At 37.4% G+C, this 14,131-nt stretch overlaps 1 protein-coding gene across 3 annotated transcripts in view; it reads left to right on the forward strand.

Annotated features, from left to right (window-relative positions):
* Positions 1–14,131, forward strand: part of LOC124631812 (kinesin-like protein Klp10A) — a 57,274-nt gene that overhangs the window by 21,054 nt on the left and 22,089 nt on the right. For all 3 annotated transcript variants that reach the window (XM_047166443.1, XM_047166424.1, XM_047166433.1), the window contains exon 3: positions 6,302–6,338. In XM_047166443.1, coding sequence (XP_047022399.1) covers positions 6,302–6,338 — 37 coding nt within the window. The remainder of the gene's footprint in view (positions 1–6,301; positions 6,339–14,131) is intronic.

Raw genomic sequence — 14,131 nt, forward strand, 5'->3', positions numbered from 1 at the left:
ATATTAGAAACATACCATGCGAATCATTCGAGCACTACAATCTGAAAATAAATAATGCTAGTGTTTATTTCTAAAAAACTTCGTCAAGCGTGATCGATTGATTTACCAGTTATGAATTCGCTTGAAATTCATGTTAGAGTGAAACTTATTTTCTAGATTCATAGCTCCGCAAACCGTGATAGATTAGTTTCATGCTTGAATTAGTTGTGTGTTACTAATATGTAGTATCATACAAGTCGGTGATACAATAAAATGATTTCATTCATTCTTATACCCACAGACCGTGTTAATCTGCAATTAGCTGATTGCATCACGACTGTTTTGAAATTAATATTAATAGCAATGAATACATTATTACATGTAGGTAATGCAGGAACGTGGCAGCCTTGCTTTCATTACAGTCCAATTTATTTAGCCGCGTTAACTCTATTGTAAAGTTCAGTGCAATAAATTCTAGTGGTTAAGGTCTGCTCATATTGTTGGGCACGGATCGGTGGCTCCTAAGTTGCAACACTGCGTTTTGTAACAGCATAATGTAAGAATTTTTCATGTGGATGTTAATCGATATTTAACAAATCTTTCCAACCGATTCAGTTCATCCTAAACGCTTTCAACCAATATTTTTTAGAATCTACTTCTTTATAGTTCTGCAAACATTTGAAACAGTTTGCGACATGAAATTGCCAACTGCCTTAACGAAGCGTACAAGAAACGCAACGTGTAAAAATGCGATGTGACCAGACCTTAAAGCATTTCCTCACGGCTACAACAAAGGTCAAATCGACCTAATTTTTGCTGAAAGCCTGCAGTCGCCATTTGCTTGCTTTCGCCTACAGTTTGCGCCTCTAATCGATTGTAAACTTTAGCGATAAAGCTAAATGAAAGCTTTAGTTAGTGTTATCGATTAGTAAGGGCGTCCGAATCGCGTACCAAGCCGCGATCACTCTCATTGTTTGGGTTGTGGAGAACAGTTGCTAATAGACGCCACGCCACAGTTGTGCTGACATATCCGCGTGAGGCGAATGTGCTGTCCGCCCATGACGCCACGACACCTGTCGCATCTCAATATTGTTATACTCATTATGAACTCCTCTAAAACTCTCATTTAGCAGTCGGTTTACACCAAAAGGTGCAGTGCAAAGAAAGCATATGTGATCCTGTCAATGCGCGACAAAAATAGCATCAGTGTTACGGTAGTCGCACAACCGCTGGAGAAAATGTAGAAATGTTCCCATACATCTACAGTTGGCAGGTGACTATTTGCAGCTAGCTCAGTAGCGATCATAGCTTGACGAAATGTTTTTTCTTTTGTAAAATGCACCGTTGCCAAGGCGACGTAGTTTGTTAGAGCACGCCGCTGTGTAATCATAATCACGAAGCTCGATCACTGTTTAGATATGGATAAACACACACAGCGGTAGTTAAGTGACATGTACCTAGATAATGACGATGTTTACGAAAGCACCGGCTGGTGGTCGCGTGCTAAGTAGTGGCCGGCTCCCGGTCCCACGATGATTGATGGTTAGACATATAGACGACCTTCCAACTTGTATGGGTTTGACGCATGCCGGACACCGGTTTCATCGATTTTCTACACACTCGTGCAAGCATTTCAGTTTCACTTTCAACTCGTACCTAGTCCATTAGGGACGCACTTCGTTTGTGACTGTTGATAATAAAAATAAACGCAGCTGGAGGGCGAAGCTCCGGAGCGTCCAGTAAGTGGTTGCACCGTGTTTTGTCATGTATCATTGGCACGTGTATGTTTGACATGGCCGCGAAGGACCCGTCCGGCTCGTCGTCGGACGACGGCGGCTTCCTGCGGGAGAGCGCCGAGGGCGACGCGGCCGCGGACTCCGGACACACGCTGCCCGTGCGCAACTCACGATCGGTACAGTTTACGCACTTACTAAACGCATCATTCGCACGCCGGATCCGGACGCGCACGCACCTCGTGCTGCGCCGCTCCGATACCACCTTATTTTTTATTTTCACACTTTTTCGATTACGTTGCTCCACGATCTATGATTTGCACACGAACGGCTTGTTATGGTGTTTTGTTTGAATGTAATGGATTGTGCTTTTGTCACGCCTGTTATAACTCAGTCGACAATGCGATACGGTTTGCGCAGCGGCTTTGGCGTAACAAAAACTCGATCCAATCATTTTAATGTAGTTCTGTATAATGTTAATGTACTGTATATTTGCTGCACTCATTCATTTGACCGAATGTAAAATTTGTAAGTTAAAATAGAAATCAAAGTTGAAATTGGGTTGAGTAGATGTTCAAAAATAGTGTTTTTATGGCCTATTTATCAGGTGTTTACAATAAGTCTGATTTGGTCGTCGACAATGACATCAACTGATGATTCATCTTCCCACGCCGCTCTGACTGTCTTATCGGCTTTTAACGGAAATTTTCTTACGTTTTGTGAAGCAAATGACCAATTGCATTCGCCTGTTTCGGCGTAATTGAATCAGCTTAAGCTTTTTGGTTTTCTTTAAGAGCTGTTATAAAACTACCTAAATGTTTTGGACTGGCGGAATAATTATTTTCGTTGCCTTGAGTGTTTTATTTTAATTTTATTATATTTGAATTAATTAACCTTTTTGTGATGAAATGAAATTTTGCTGTAAAATAATCATTTCAAGAAAAAATATAAATCGAAGTTAATAGGAGCACAACTAAGCAATACACGAAGTAAGAGTAATAATAACAACTTTTCAAACACTACTATTGCGCAATAAAAAACTTTCCACGTGCACTTCTAAATTGATGAACGACCAATTAATAGGCACGAACATAACGCTACTGACATTGAAAGAAAGTAACTTGCAAGGGGAATACGTAATAACAGAGCTAATGCTTATTACGGATTCTTAGCAAGGTTCATGCAGATGAACGCATCATGAATAATGTCTTAGGTATATTACGAAGACAAGTGTTCCACAAGGAATGTACTTAGAAAATCCTTTCAACCAAAAGTATAATTTCTACATACTTTCAAGGGTCAATTACATAGGCAGGTAGCTAAAGTATCAATCACATTAGTAAATTGATATGACCAATCGAAGTTTCATATTTATTAGCTGAAGTGAGCGGTTTTAAAAGCATTGTTGTAGACAATTTTGCTTTCCTAAACCATTTCATACCTCAAGCAGGTACCGACTCTAAAATACTAGATGATTAATAAATTGCAGTATTATGGACATATAAAACTGTCCACACGTGTAGACATTACTATTCATTGTTCAATCGTAACACATCCCGTTGTTACTGTAATCAGCTTGCGTCAACTCGAACAACGCGGATAAGATGATCGCGGATTTTGTTAAGAGGATCTTCTTTGTGGTTTTTAGGATTCCGTTCTATTGTTTGTTCATTCCAAGAAGACAAAGAAAACGGGTATTGTCAAAGAAAATTTTTGTGTAGTTCTCAAGAGCTGACATAAATAAAATCATAAATTCTATTTCCAGACTACGACAAAAATAAGATTTAAAACATTTATTTTAATCAGAACCAAAATAATTTATTTTAAATAATTACTCAGATTTTGTAGTAAAACATATTAGGAAATCATGTCAATCCCGATGACGTCTTACATGCATAAATATCTTATCAATAGGAAGCGTGCGCAAGTGCTGATAAGATTAGTACTATACCTGTCTGATTAAAGTGCACCTAATTATAATATCAGGTCTTCTAGATACGTAATTGAGGATTTGCTGAAATTCCCAGTAATGGACATTGGTTTGTACTGCAATATTAATTTTATCAGCGTAATATTCACCTGCATATTTTTGCTTTGATGGCGACGAAAGTAAGGATACATTCAAGAGGTATTTTCTTTATCCGTCAACGAAGTATTAGTGACACTTTCTCAAGGCTTTCCTCCTACATTAAATAGAACCTCCTTCCCACTTCCTTCAGCGTATTTCCACTTAACAGTTTAACGATTTAGCGGTATACCGTCGTCTGGGAAATTGGCCGTGCGGCATCCAGTCCCGTGGAAGAGATTAGAGTCCTGGCGTTGGGCGCCATTCATTGCCTCGCCTCCCGACCGTGATAAATTGCTTCCCGCTAATTGCTTTCTATCTGGCGCGAAATGGAGATAATTTATCTTTTTTCAAAAAGTTTTGGATAATGTTTTAGAGAGTCTAAGAGAATCATCATCCTCCGAGCCTTTTCCCAACTATGTTGGGGTCGGCTTCCAGTCTAACCGAATTCAGCTGAGTGCACTGGTGAAAGCACTGGTGCTTTACAAGAAGCGACTGCCTATCTGACCTCCTCAACCCAGTTACCCAGGCAACCCGATACCCCTTGATTAGACTGGTGTCAGACTTACTGGCTTCTGACTACCCGTAACGACTGCCAAGGATGTTCAATGACAGCCGGGACCTACAGTTTAACGTGCCATCCGAAACACAGTCATTTGGTGTCTAAGCTATACTTAGAAAGTACATACAAACTTAGAAACGTTGCATTGGTACTTGCCTGACTTGGAATCGAACCGGCGCCCTCATACTCGAGAGGTTGGTTCTTTGCCCACTAGGCCACCACGACTTACCTAAGAGAGTCTAAGAGAATATAAGAATAATATAAGATTCGACAGCCTACTCATGAACCGTCTGCTTATTTTGCATAAGCAATATTCGATTGCGCCTTGTGCTGAAACTAGCATACAAAATGACGTTCTAATAAATCACACTGATCTAAGACATTTCTTAGAACAGCTTTGTCATACTTGCTGAAGTCTAAACTCATAAATCGTAGCAAATAAAGATATAAATCTCCACTGCACTCAGATAAACAGGAAGAGAGCCATCAAAGTGGGTTTATATTGCATTTCGCGAAGGAAGTGCCCGTGAGGTACCGTGAATAAGGAAGTTAGGAGCAACGTACTATTGGCCTGGTTTCTCTAGGCTTACTTTGGGTGTGTCCCGATAGTACGAAATGATGGAGATAACAATCATGTCCTTCTCGATAAGATTGGTGGAACAAAAGAAAAGTTTGGAGACTTTGTGGTAAACGTAGATATTTATACTGGACATTTCTCAAATTGAATGATCGTATTAAGAGTTGGATCTTAAAGCTTTTTGGTAAAACTTAAGTGATAGGTTCATGTTCTGGTAGACTTGGTCGTGAAATGGATTAGCTTATATATTTTATTAAATAGGTTTCTAGTGTACCTACGCATGAATGAACCAAGGAATAAGGCCTTTGCTCCAAATTGATAGTATTTGCGTAGTCATACATAACAAAAGCTTACTATAACTATGAATATTTGCTTTTAGCTGTATCACTGTGGTATCCTTTTCAGTAGTTGGTCGATAGCTTTTACAAAGTTAAGCAGTTTGCTCGGCTCGTAACTCGGTTGTGAAAAACTCGGTTAGTGGGCCACGGATTTGCATTAATCAAGGGTAGTTTGTGGAGATTTTAACTGCAAGGAAATTTTTAAAAGACCTTTAGACCTAAAATAATTTAGATTGTACCTTGAAAGACCAGTGTCTCCAGACTCTGGACCAAAGCACTATTCCAGTATTTATTACAACCAAATGAAATGGATAACGTAACGATTCAAAAACACAACGATAATTTTGGAACGAAATCGAACTTCAAGTACAGGGTATAAAATGATGTCTGTGTATTTTTGTATGCCAGCTATTAAATGTTCTATGCCAGTGTATCAGATACACCATCATAGTTTTTCTATCGATTCATGGTTACGAAGTTTGAAAAGATCATTTGTAAAGATGTCAACACCAACATCAGGAGGGCGTGGTAGCGTCCCATGTCCCAAAAAGTGAAAACAATTCGTTCCATATTACTCAATTGTCGTAGTAGTACATTACTGAAATGCCCGCATGTACGAGCGCCACAAGAGGCTTTTTCGAAAGCTGTCTGATATCAGTGTTGCCAAATGAAAATGTAATATTTATGCGGGCATAGACTGTAACACTATCTAAGTTGATCGTTTCCGCTGTTACTATTATTTTGTAAGCTTTAATGAATTTTAGAATGGAATGCTTATTTTCGTCTATATGTCGTGTTACATCGACGTATTGTTTTACATGCGTTTGTTTGGTAGACAGGTGATTTTTTCGAAAAATATTATGTTTCAAATAATTCTTGTGATGTGAATATTTTCTTCAATCTATCGCACTTTCGGATTGAGGGCTATCAGAAAATTTTGTAAATAGATCTTTTTCTTTTTCGTTTCCCCGTCCTGCGGCTTTTTATTATTATTTAGCGAGTAATAATTAAAGTGTGAAGTTGATTAATGTTAGTTTTCTGTTATAGGATATGACGCGGCAATCCATACCGGTGGCGACAAAAGGTGAGTCCTCCATTTTTTATTTAACGAAAATTTCAACAACGAGAAAGTAATTACCGGATGTAAATGAGTAATGAATTAAACGAGTCATGATTGATAAACATTGTTCCGATTGCTTTAAATATGTGTCATGTAGTATGCAAAGTTCGCAAAAAGTGTTACTTCTTTTTTTATCATCTTATTTTCCAAATTATGCACCAAAGAGAACGTCGGTCAATGTTAAAGCAATGTTTATTAGTAACAAAGTCGGGTTTTGCAACACCATCTCCAAAAGGACGAACAAATCCTGTTTATATTTAGTCATACAACTGTTTGATGTCTGTGAATCATACTGCAATGTTATGCGAATATTCTAATACATTCGGGTGCAATACAATGCATTGGGGTTTTATAAATCTCAATCGTACGGTGCCAGATCAATGGCTTTTCTATCATTTCTTCATTGTATAGAGAATCTCATAATACCTAATGTATCAACTGCTAAAAAGATATTAAAGAATCGAAGTACCTACTTCAATGCTTACGATTGCTCGAAACGTAACTTTGACGTAGCACAGTCAGTACTCTGACATCATCCTTCTAAATAATATTCATCATCAATAGGCTTTCTGTTTTGCATTATTGTTTGTGGTTTGCCGACCTTGACTGAACTATTTTTCTAAGTAATTAACCCAAAGAAGTATTCCACAAAACCGTGTACAATGACGTCACTCTTGAATAAACCTCCTTTTAAAGTATTGCAACTGGCATGTAATAACAATGTCTCCAAAGAGTTAAGACGTTCTAATGAGGCGACATTGCCCTAACGGTCGGTGGCAATCTTAATGGCGATCTTGAACTGGCATGACGTGTGCCTCTCTCGACTTTACCAACATATTTCAGTTCCATTTTAACTGATGATTCGTATTGTTCGTGATTTCCTTTGTGACTCCTGGATTTGGGTATATTTTTGGCATCTGTGTCGCGGTTTCGTGTGACTATAGTTCGGCCATTCAGAGAATGCGTTCCTGACACGTCGCGATTGAACTGACGACGTAACTTTGCAATGGCGTTGCAGTTACGATAAAAATATTTTTGCTGGTTGTTTACCGTTTTAACAATTGAGGAGCATTAAAACAACATTATTATATCAATAATCAATGAATGTTATAATTTTGTGCCAAACTGAGTGTCAAATAACTTGGTAAACAATATTTTTCTAAATCTATACTGCGCTATTACAAGGTTATGTCAGCGGTTTATATTTTGTAGTGCTGTGCTAAAAATAACAGGCAAGTATCGTAATCTGTTCTTATACAGTTATAATATAAAATAATACGTTTTGATTTTCTTTTTAAGAATTGGAAAATAATGGACTATAAGACTTAATTATAACGTTTATGAAATATAAAAATAAAACTATGACCAAACCGCATTTTTATACTTAGATTAAAAATGGTAACCCCAAATGGCGTTATGGGCCGCCATTTTGTGACGCTAAAACAGTCGTCCGTTGTCGTTTCGTGCGCATAGACCACGTTTTTCAAGTGTTTTCGATCTGTTTTTATTTGATTACCCGGCTTTTGTTAGACCGAGATATCAGGATTGATTCTGTTATTGATAATAATATAATTATACATGTAGGCGAAGATGATGATGAAGACACCACCTCCTCAAGCAAATCGGAGTCTGATTAATATTCTGTTCGCACATTCAATTCAATGTACTTGTAACAAAGAATAAATAAAACAATTTTATTATATGAATATTACCTTTTTTTGGTTTCCACTTAAATAACTAAAATATAAAACAAATGATTCCGCCAATTTAAAACGAAAATAATCTTAAAATAATGCGGCGGTTCATTTTGAAGGAACGGTAACGAACTCAGTGTTATGTTGTGCCCATCACTATAAAAAAAAAAAACGTGACTAACTGATAGGTGTCAGGAACGCATTCTCTGAACGGCCGAAGTGGTGTCCTTTTACAATTTGGTGCTCTTTGTATTCTTTTTTTTTCATTTTTTTTTTATGTTTATTGTAACAATATGAACCTAAACTGATTTCTGAATGTCGACAGCAGTTTTGATTGGTTTTTATATTTCGCTAGTTCTCATTAGTCTCCCGATGGACCAAGTCATTAAGTTTAAAATACTTTGTCCCAGAAGGTCGTTGCTCCGATAAAAAGTATTTTTTTATAGATCCTTCAAAAATATTTATTCCTCAAATTACAATCATAAACTTCAACAAACATTCATCACAATAATGTCTACGAATATCGGCAATGCATTGCAATGAGCGCGAACACGCGATGATTCATCAGGTCGTTATCTACTGCATTACGTTAACCTAGACGGAATCTAGATAACTATAAGTATGAGGTATTTTTCCTTGCGAAGTAGGAATAATAATATCATTCTTAGAAAGGAATCCTTGCCCCAATGTAAACAAATGGATTGTGGGAAGCAACACGCTTATGAGCGCGTATGAGCAAAGAAGTCTTTGTGATGAATGTACTGTGATGTGATTGTGAACTCATCTCCGACAAAACAGCCGGGTTAAAGATGAGTAAAAGTTGCACAAGCTTTTGGACTCGACTTACTTTATATTTTGGATTCTATCCCATCAATGAAAGAGTTCTCCAGTTCAGCGCAATTGAGATGACAACCTGATCTAATAATTCCGTGGGTCGTATCCATCACAACTTTGCTTTCCTCTTAGTAATGTTTAGTGCCAAATCATCTTAACCTGAGGAGAGAATTAAAGAAACACAAGTAGGTATAACCCCCATTATACACACATCTTTATCACTTTAGAGTGAGACAAAGCTAGGTTGACGTTTGATTCGTCGTGCATGAGCGTCGCTGCGTCTGGCCGGGTTCAACGGTCGCGGGTCATTTGTTTGTCGGGCAGGTGGGACACGCGAAATGATTGTCACAATCATAGGCTACTGGTGTACTCGTGTGTTACTGGGAAACTGGTCGATTTGTACATGTTTGTGCAGGATTTGAAATTATGAATTGTCTCGTGCCAGACTTTTTCTAAAGTTCAAAGACATTTAGCTGACCAAGAGAAGTAAATATGGAAACTTCAAATTTTATAAGAACAAATATCGGGCTACATGAAAAAGTACACGAGGGAGCGCGTTTTTCCCTGATACTTATAGAAAAGTCAGGTGCTAGTCTTCGTAAGGTAAGGTACAGTAAGCCCCAAGTGCCACCCCGAGTTCAATTTATTGGGTACGGATCTCTAAGCCCTGGCTGCACTTTTGTAATTTATAGATACAGAAGCTTATGGTTACTAAGGTGACCAACTCATCACGAACACCACGGAATTCTGGTGCTCAGATATTACTCGAATACATTACCTAAATAAATGAGTTGGCACTGAAGATAAAGGTTCTCAAATTCTGAAGCAAATTCCGGCGTTGTAGGAAACTTAAGTGCACCTACGTGACTTTTGTGTTGGTAACACGTATTCAGGTGTATTCCACTGGGAAATGTTTATTTTATGTCTATCGTTGAATATTTTAAAGAATATATTACGGACGTACGCGTATCAGAGTAAAACTTACCATAATGACTAAAAGATAACATTAATTTTATCTTAGACCCATATCTAGGTTAATTTCAGTTCTATCAATATTGGAAGTTCTTTGTCCTATCCAAATGTCGTTGAACTCCTAATTGTGTCACTTGTGACAATTTTATTTAAGTATTCGAGATTGTTATCAGACAGACCTGGTTTAATAGGTGACAAAAACTATATCATCGGGTAATATTGGGGATTACTGTATTTCAGGAGTTTTGATTATGGCTACTTATGTCCTCTTGTGGATATACGAATGGTGTAAGCTTCTATCAAAAGCAGAGACAATCGTGTCTAACTGCAGCCTCATGAAACTACAAATCATTTTCAATGGCCATTTTCCGTTTGAAAGACATGACCAGTCGAGTGATAATGTTCAATTTTATGAGACTAATATTTCCAGTTATCTGGATTAATTTTGAACCTCCAATCGTGAAAGGAAAAGCATGCATGCATAATGTTCATGTTTTGTTATGTTGACCTTTCCTTATCAAACTGCCTTGCCAAATCAATTGTTATCATGCTCTTAATACTTTCACTTATCTGATACCGCTTCATAGCTGGAAGTAATTTTCACCAGACATGAAATAGATACAGTCGATGATAAAAAATACATTGAAATATTTCTGAGACTTAAAACTTCAAGAACTCTGAAAAGTGGAAAATAAAGCGAGAGGCACTGCTCTAAAAGTCAGTCACCAAATAAACAGCTGCAACTTATTTACGGGAAATCGAGTAAAATGTTATTTATGTCGCAAGCCACACGTTATATTGAATCAATCTAATTAATATTGTAATTTTCATGACTTATTTAATACGTTGAAAAGTTACAGTAGGTATTAGAAAACAAAAGTCGCTAATGATGATCACGCCTCCAATCGTGGCTATGTTTCATTACGTAGAGGAACCCTTCGATTCACGAAAACTTGAGATAGGTATTTGTATTCTGGTCCTGTTCTAAATTGACATGCCCTTATAGCCCGCCTCCGGTTAGTTAGGTCCCCTCATTGGGAAGGATCCTTACTCTCCCCTAGGGCCGGAGGCTTCCAAGGGCTTTTGTGAAAGTAGCATTTCTAAATGACACGACATTTCTATGTATTACATATTAGGAGTTAAGCACTATGTCTGAAACCCAATGAAGCAACGAGACTTCTAATGGAACGGAATATTTTATTTCAGTTTTCATGGATTATAAATTACATTCTGACGCATTAAATACTTTCTTCAGTCTATATTCGGTGCGTCCTTGTCCATAACCTGACCTACCCCTCGCCACCTGTAACCAATTACTACGATATGAAAAATTAAGTTCGTTGGCCGTCCAGCCTGATGGTCACCCCAATCGCGTGTCCGCTCACATACCCCCAGAGTTGCGTCAATCGATTGCGCAAGATTTATTTGGCAGCTTTCGTGATCTGAAATGTCCCAATTGACTGTTCCACTTGGGATGTGGTCAATGTTGTTTCTTGAAAGTGCATTTCCTGTAATAAGATGACATGATTTGGTTTAAGATCCACTTGGTCTTCTAGAATGTCTTGAGTAAAAGAAAAGTTGTGGTTTTCTAAAAAGACACTCACTCAGCTTTTGTTTTTTGTTTATCGAGAGCATTGTTATCGCCAATTGATTACAGTAATCAATAACCCTTCACCCTTGCATGCTTTTAACACATAAAGAAGCTATGAAAGCACCATATTGGCATTGTTGTTTGCACATTCTTAAGTTCATCAGAGTATTCATCAAAATCTAATTTATTGCTGCTTTTTGTGACTACAAAACTTGCTACTGGTGTTCCACAGACAACCTTAAAATTGCCATTATCCTTTTATCTTCAAACTTTAACAGCACCACTCGATCAGGTAGGGTCATTGTCAAAACGTTACCGCACTTGACATTGTGGTGCCGCGAAGGTCGTAAGCGTAATTGTAACGCGTTGCTGACCGACTTTGTGTGGCTTGTAATCATGCAGATTGGATCATTCTCATTCAGGTCTGATTGAAGTTTGCCATTAGTGACTAATTCAGCCATAATTATTGTGATTGATTGAGATAGGCTCTATACATAGTTTATGGCCGTTGGTTGAGCAAAGTAAAAATCGCTTCTATATCTAGTTCAGCTTTAGTACGGGAAAACACTCTTTGGAATTATCTACAGTTCAGTTTTGTCAACGTTTCGCAAGAGATTCAGGTGATATACATTGCCTGTAATGTAGTCCTTCCGCGGCTACCGACATGAATTATCTGATACCACCCACCACAGCAAAGATGGCTTTTTGTTTGCTGAATAATGATAGGTACTGAATGTTCTGGCTTTCAAGTATTTTTTTTTTGAGTAAAAAATAATGTGAATATTTCCTTAATTAATACTGCAGACAGTTCTAATAAAAGTTATTCATAACAACTATTTTAAATGCATTTTTGTACATATTCCGTGACTGTATGCAATTTTGCCTAACCGCAGAGGTAAAAGACCTAATATTATTTATGTATGTAGAAATAATACTTCACTTTCACTGGTTTCCATCGTAGTCAGGTTTTATTCAACCGATGTAACATCAATCATAGCTACATCGTGTGATGGATCTCGGAAGAAAATCTGAACAGCCAAATTGCATGCAAATGGTCCATTATTGATCTGCTCCAGCCATTTACTGGTAGCAATTCATTGACACCGTCACGATATCGTGGCCATTTCTAAAAGTCGTGTCTTTTGAGTGAGCCGTCATTCATCCAAATCTGAGAATTCTTCGTTAATTAATTTCACAATTAGCGTTGGAAGGCAACAATGGCGTGCTGTGCCTATGCAGTTATGCTCGGCGCCGGTGGTGGTTCACACAATTAGTGGACGTGTTATAATATATTTATCGTTCCCGCCTGGCATGAGAATGCGACTGACAAGTGCATTGCACTACCTTTTTAATTATTTTATACGAATTGTTCAGTGTCATTGTTCTAGTAGTTTGCGTTTGCTAGCTCTAGTTTATGCGGCATTGTGTGTTATTTATTTTTAGTTAATCCTTTAAAATTTTTCTCACTTACAAAAGACTGTGCACTGGACAGCGTTTCACTTTTTGTTTTTGATAAAATGCTACTATAGTTCGGCCATTCAGAGAATGCGTTCCTGACACGTCGCGATTGAACTGACGACGTAACTTTGCAATGGCGTTGCAGTTACGATAAAAATATTTTTGCTGGTTGTTTACCGTTTTAACAATTGAGGAGCATTAAAACAACATTATTATATCAATAATCAATGAATGTTATAATTTTGTGCCAAACTGAGTGTCAAATAACTTGGTAAACAATATTTTTCTAAATCTATACTGCGCTATTACAAGGTTATGTCAGCGGTTTATATTTTGTAGTGCTGTGCTAAAAATAACAGGCAAGTATCGTAATCTGTTCTTATACAGTTATAATATAAAATAATACGTTTTGATTTTCTTTTTAAGAATTGGAAAATAATGGACTATAAGACTTAATTATAACTTTTATGAAAAATAAAAATAAAACTATGACCAAACCGCATTTTTATACTTAGATTAAAAATGGTAACCCCAAATGGCGTTATGGGCCGCCATTTTGTGACGCTAAAACAGTCGTCCGTTGTCGTTTCGTGCGCATAGACCACGTTTTTCAAGTGTTTTCGATCTGTTTTTATTTGATTACCCGGCTTTTGTTAGACCGAGATATCAGGATTGATTCTGTTATTGATAATAATATAATTATACATGTAGGCGAAGATGATGATGAAGACACCACCTCCTCAAGCAAATCGGAGTCTGATTAATATTCTGTTCGCACATTCAATTCAATGTACTTGTAACAAAGAATAAATAAAACAATTTTATTATATGAATATTACCTTTTTTTGGTTTCCACTTAAATAACTAAAATATAAAACAAATGATTCCGCCAATTTAAAACGAAAATAATCTTAAAATAATGCGGCGGTTCATTTTGAAGGAACGGTAACGAACTCAGTGTTATGTTGTGCCCATCACTAGTCGTGACTAACTGATAGGTGTCAGGAACGCATTCTCTGAACGGCCGAAGTATAAACATCAGGAACCTATGAACAGACGTACAGACGTGTAGTCGATTAATTTGATTATTCCAAGTGTTAAAGCTGGATAAAAAAATTAAGCTAATGAGATTAAGTATTGCCAATGCTACCACCAATTCATGGGCTTCATTCTTCAAACAAAAGATAATCCCGTTAATCTTCTGAAGA

This window comes from Helicoverpa zea, chromosome 1 (assembly GCF_022581195.2).
Source record: "Helicoverpa zea isolate HzStark_Cry1AcR chromosome 1, ilHelZeax1.1, whole genome shotgun sequence".
Taxonomy (NCBI): domain Eukaryota; kingdom Metazoa; phylum Arthropoda; class Insecta; order Lepidoptera; family Noctuidae; genus Helicoverpa; species Helicoverpa zea.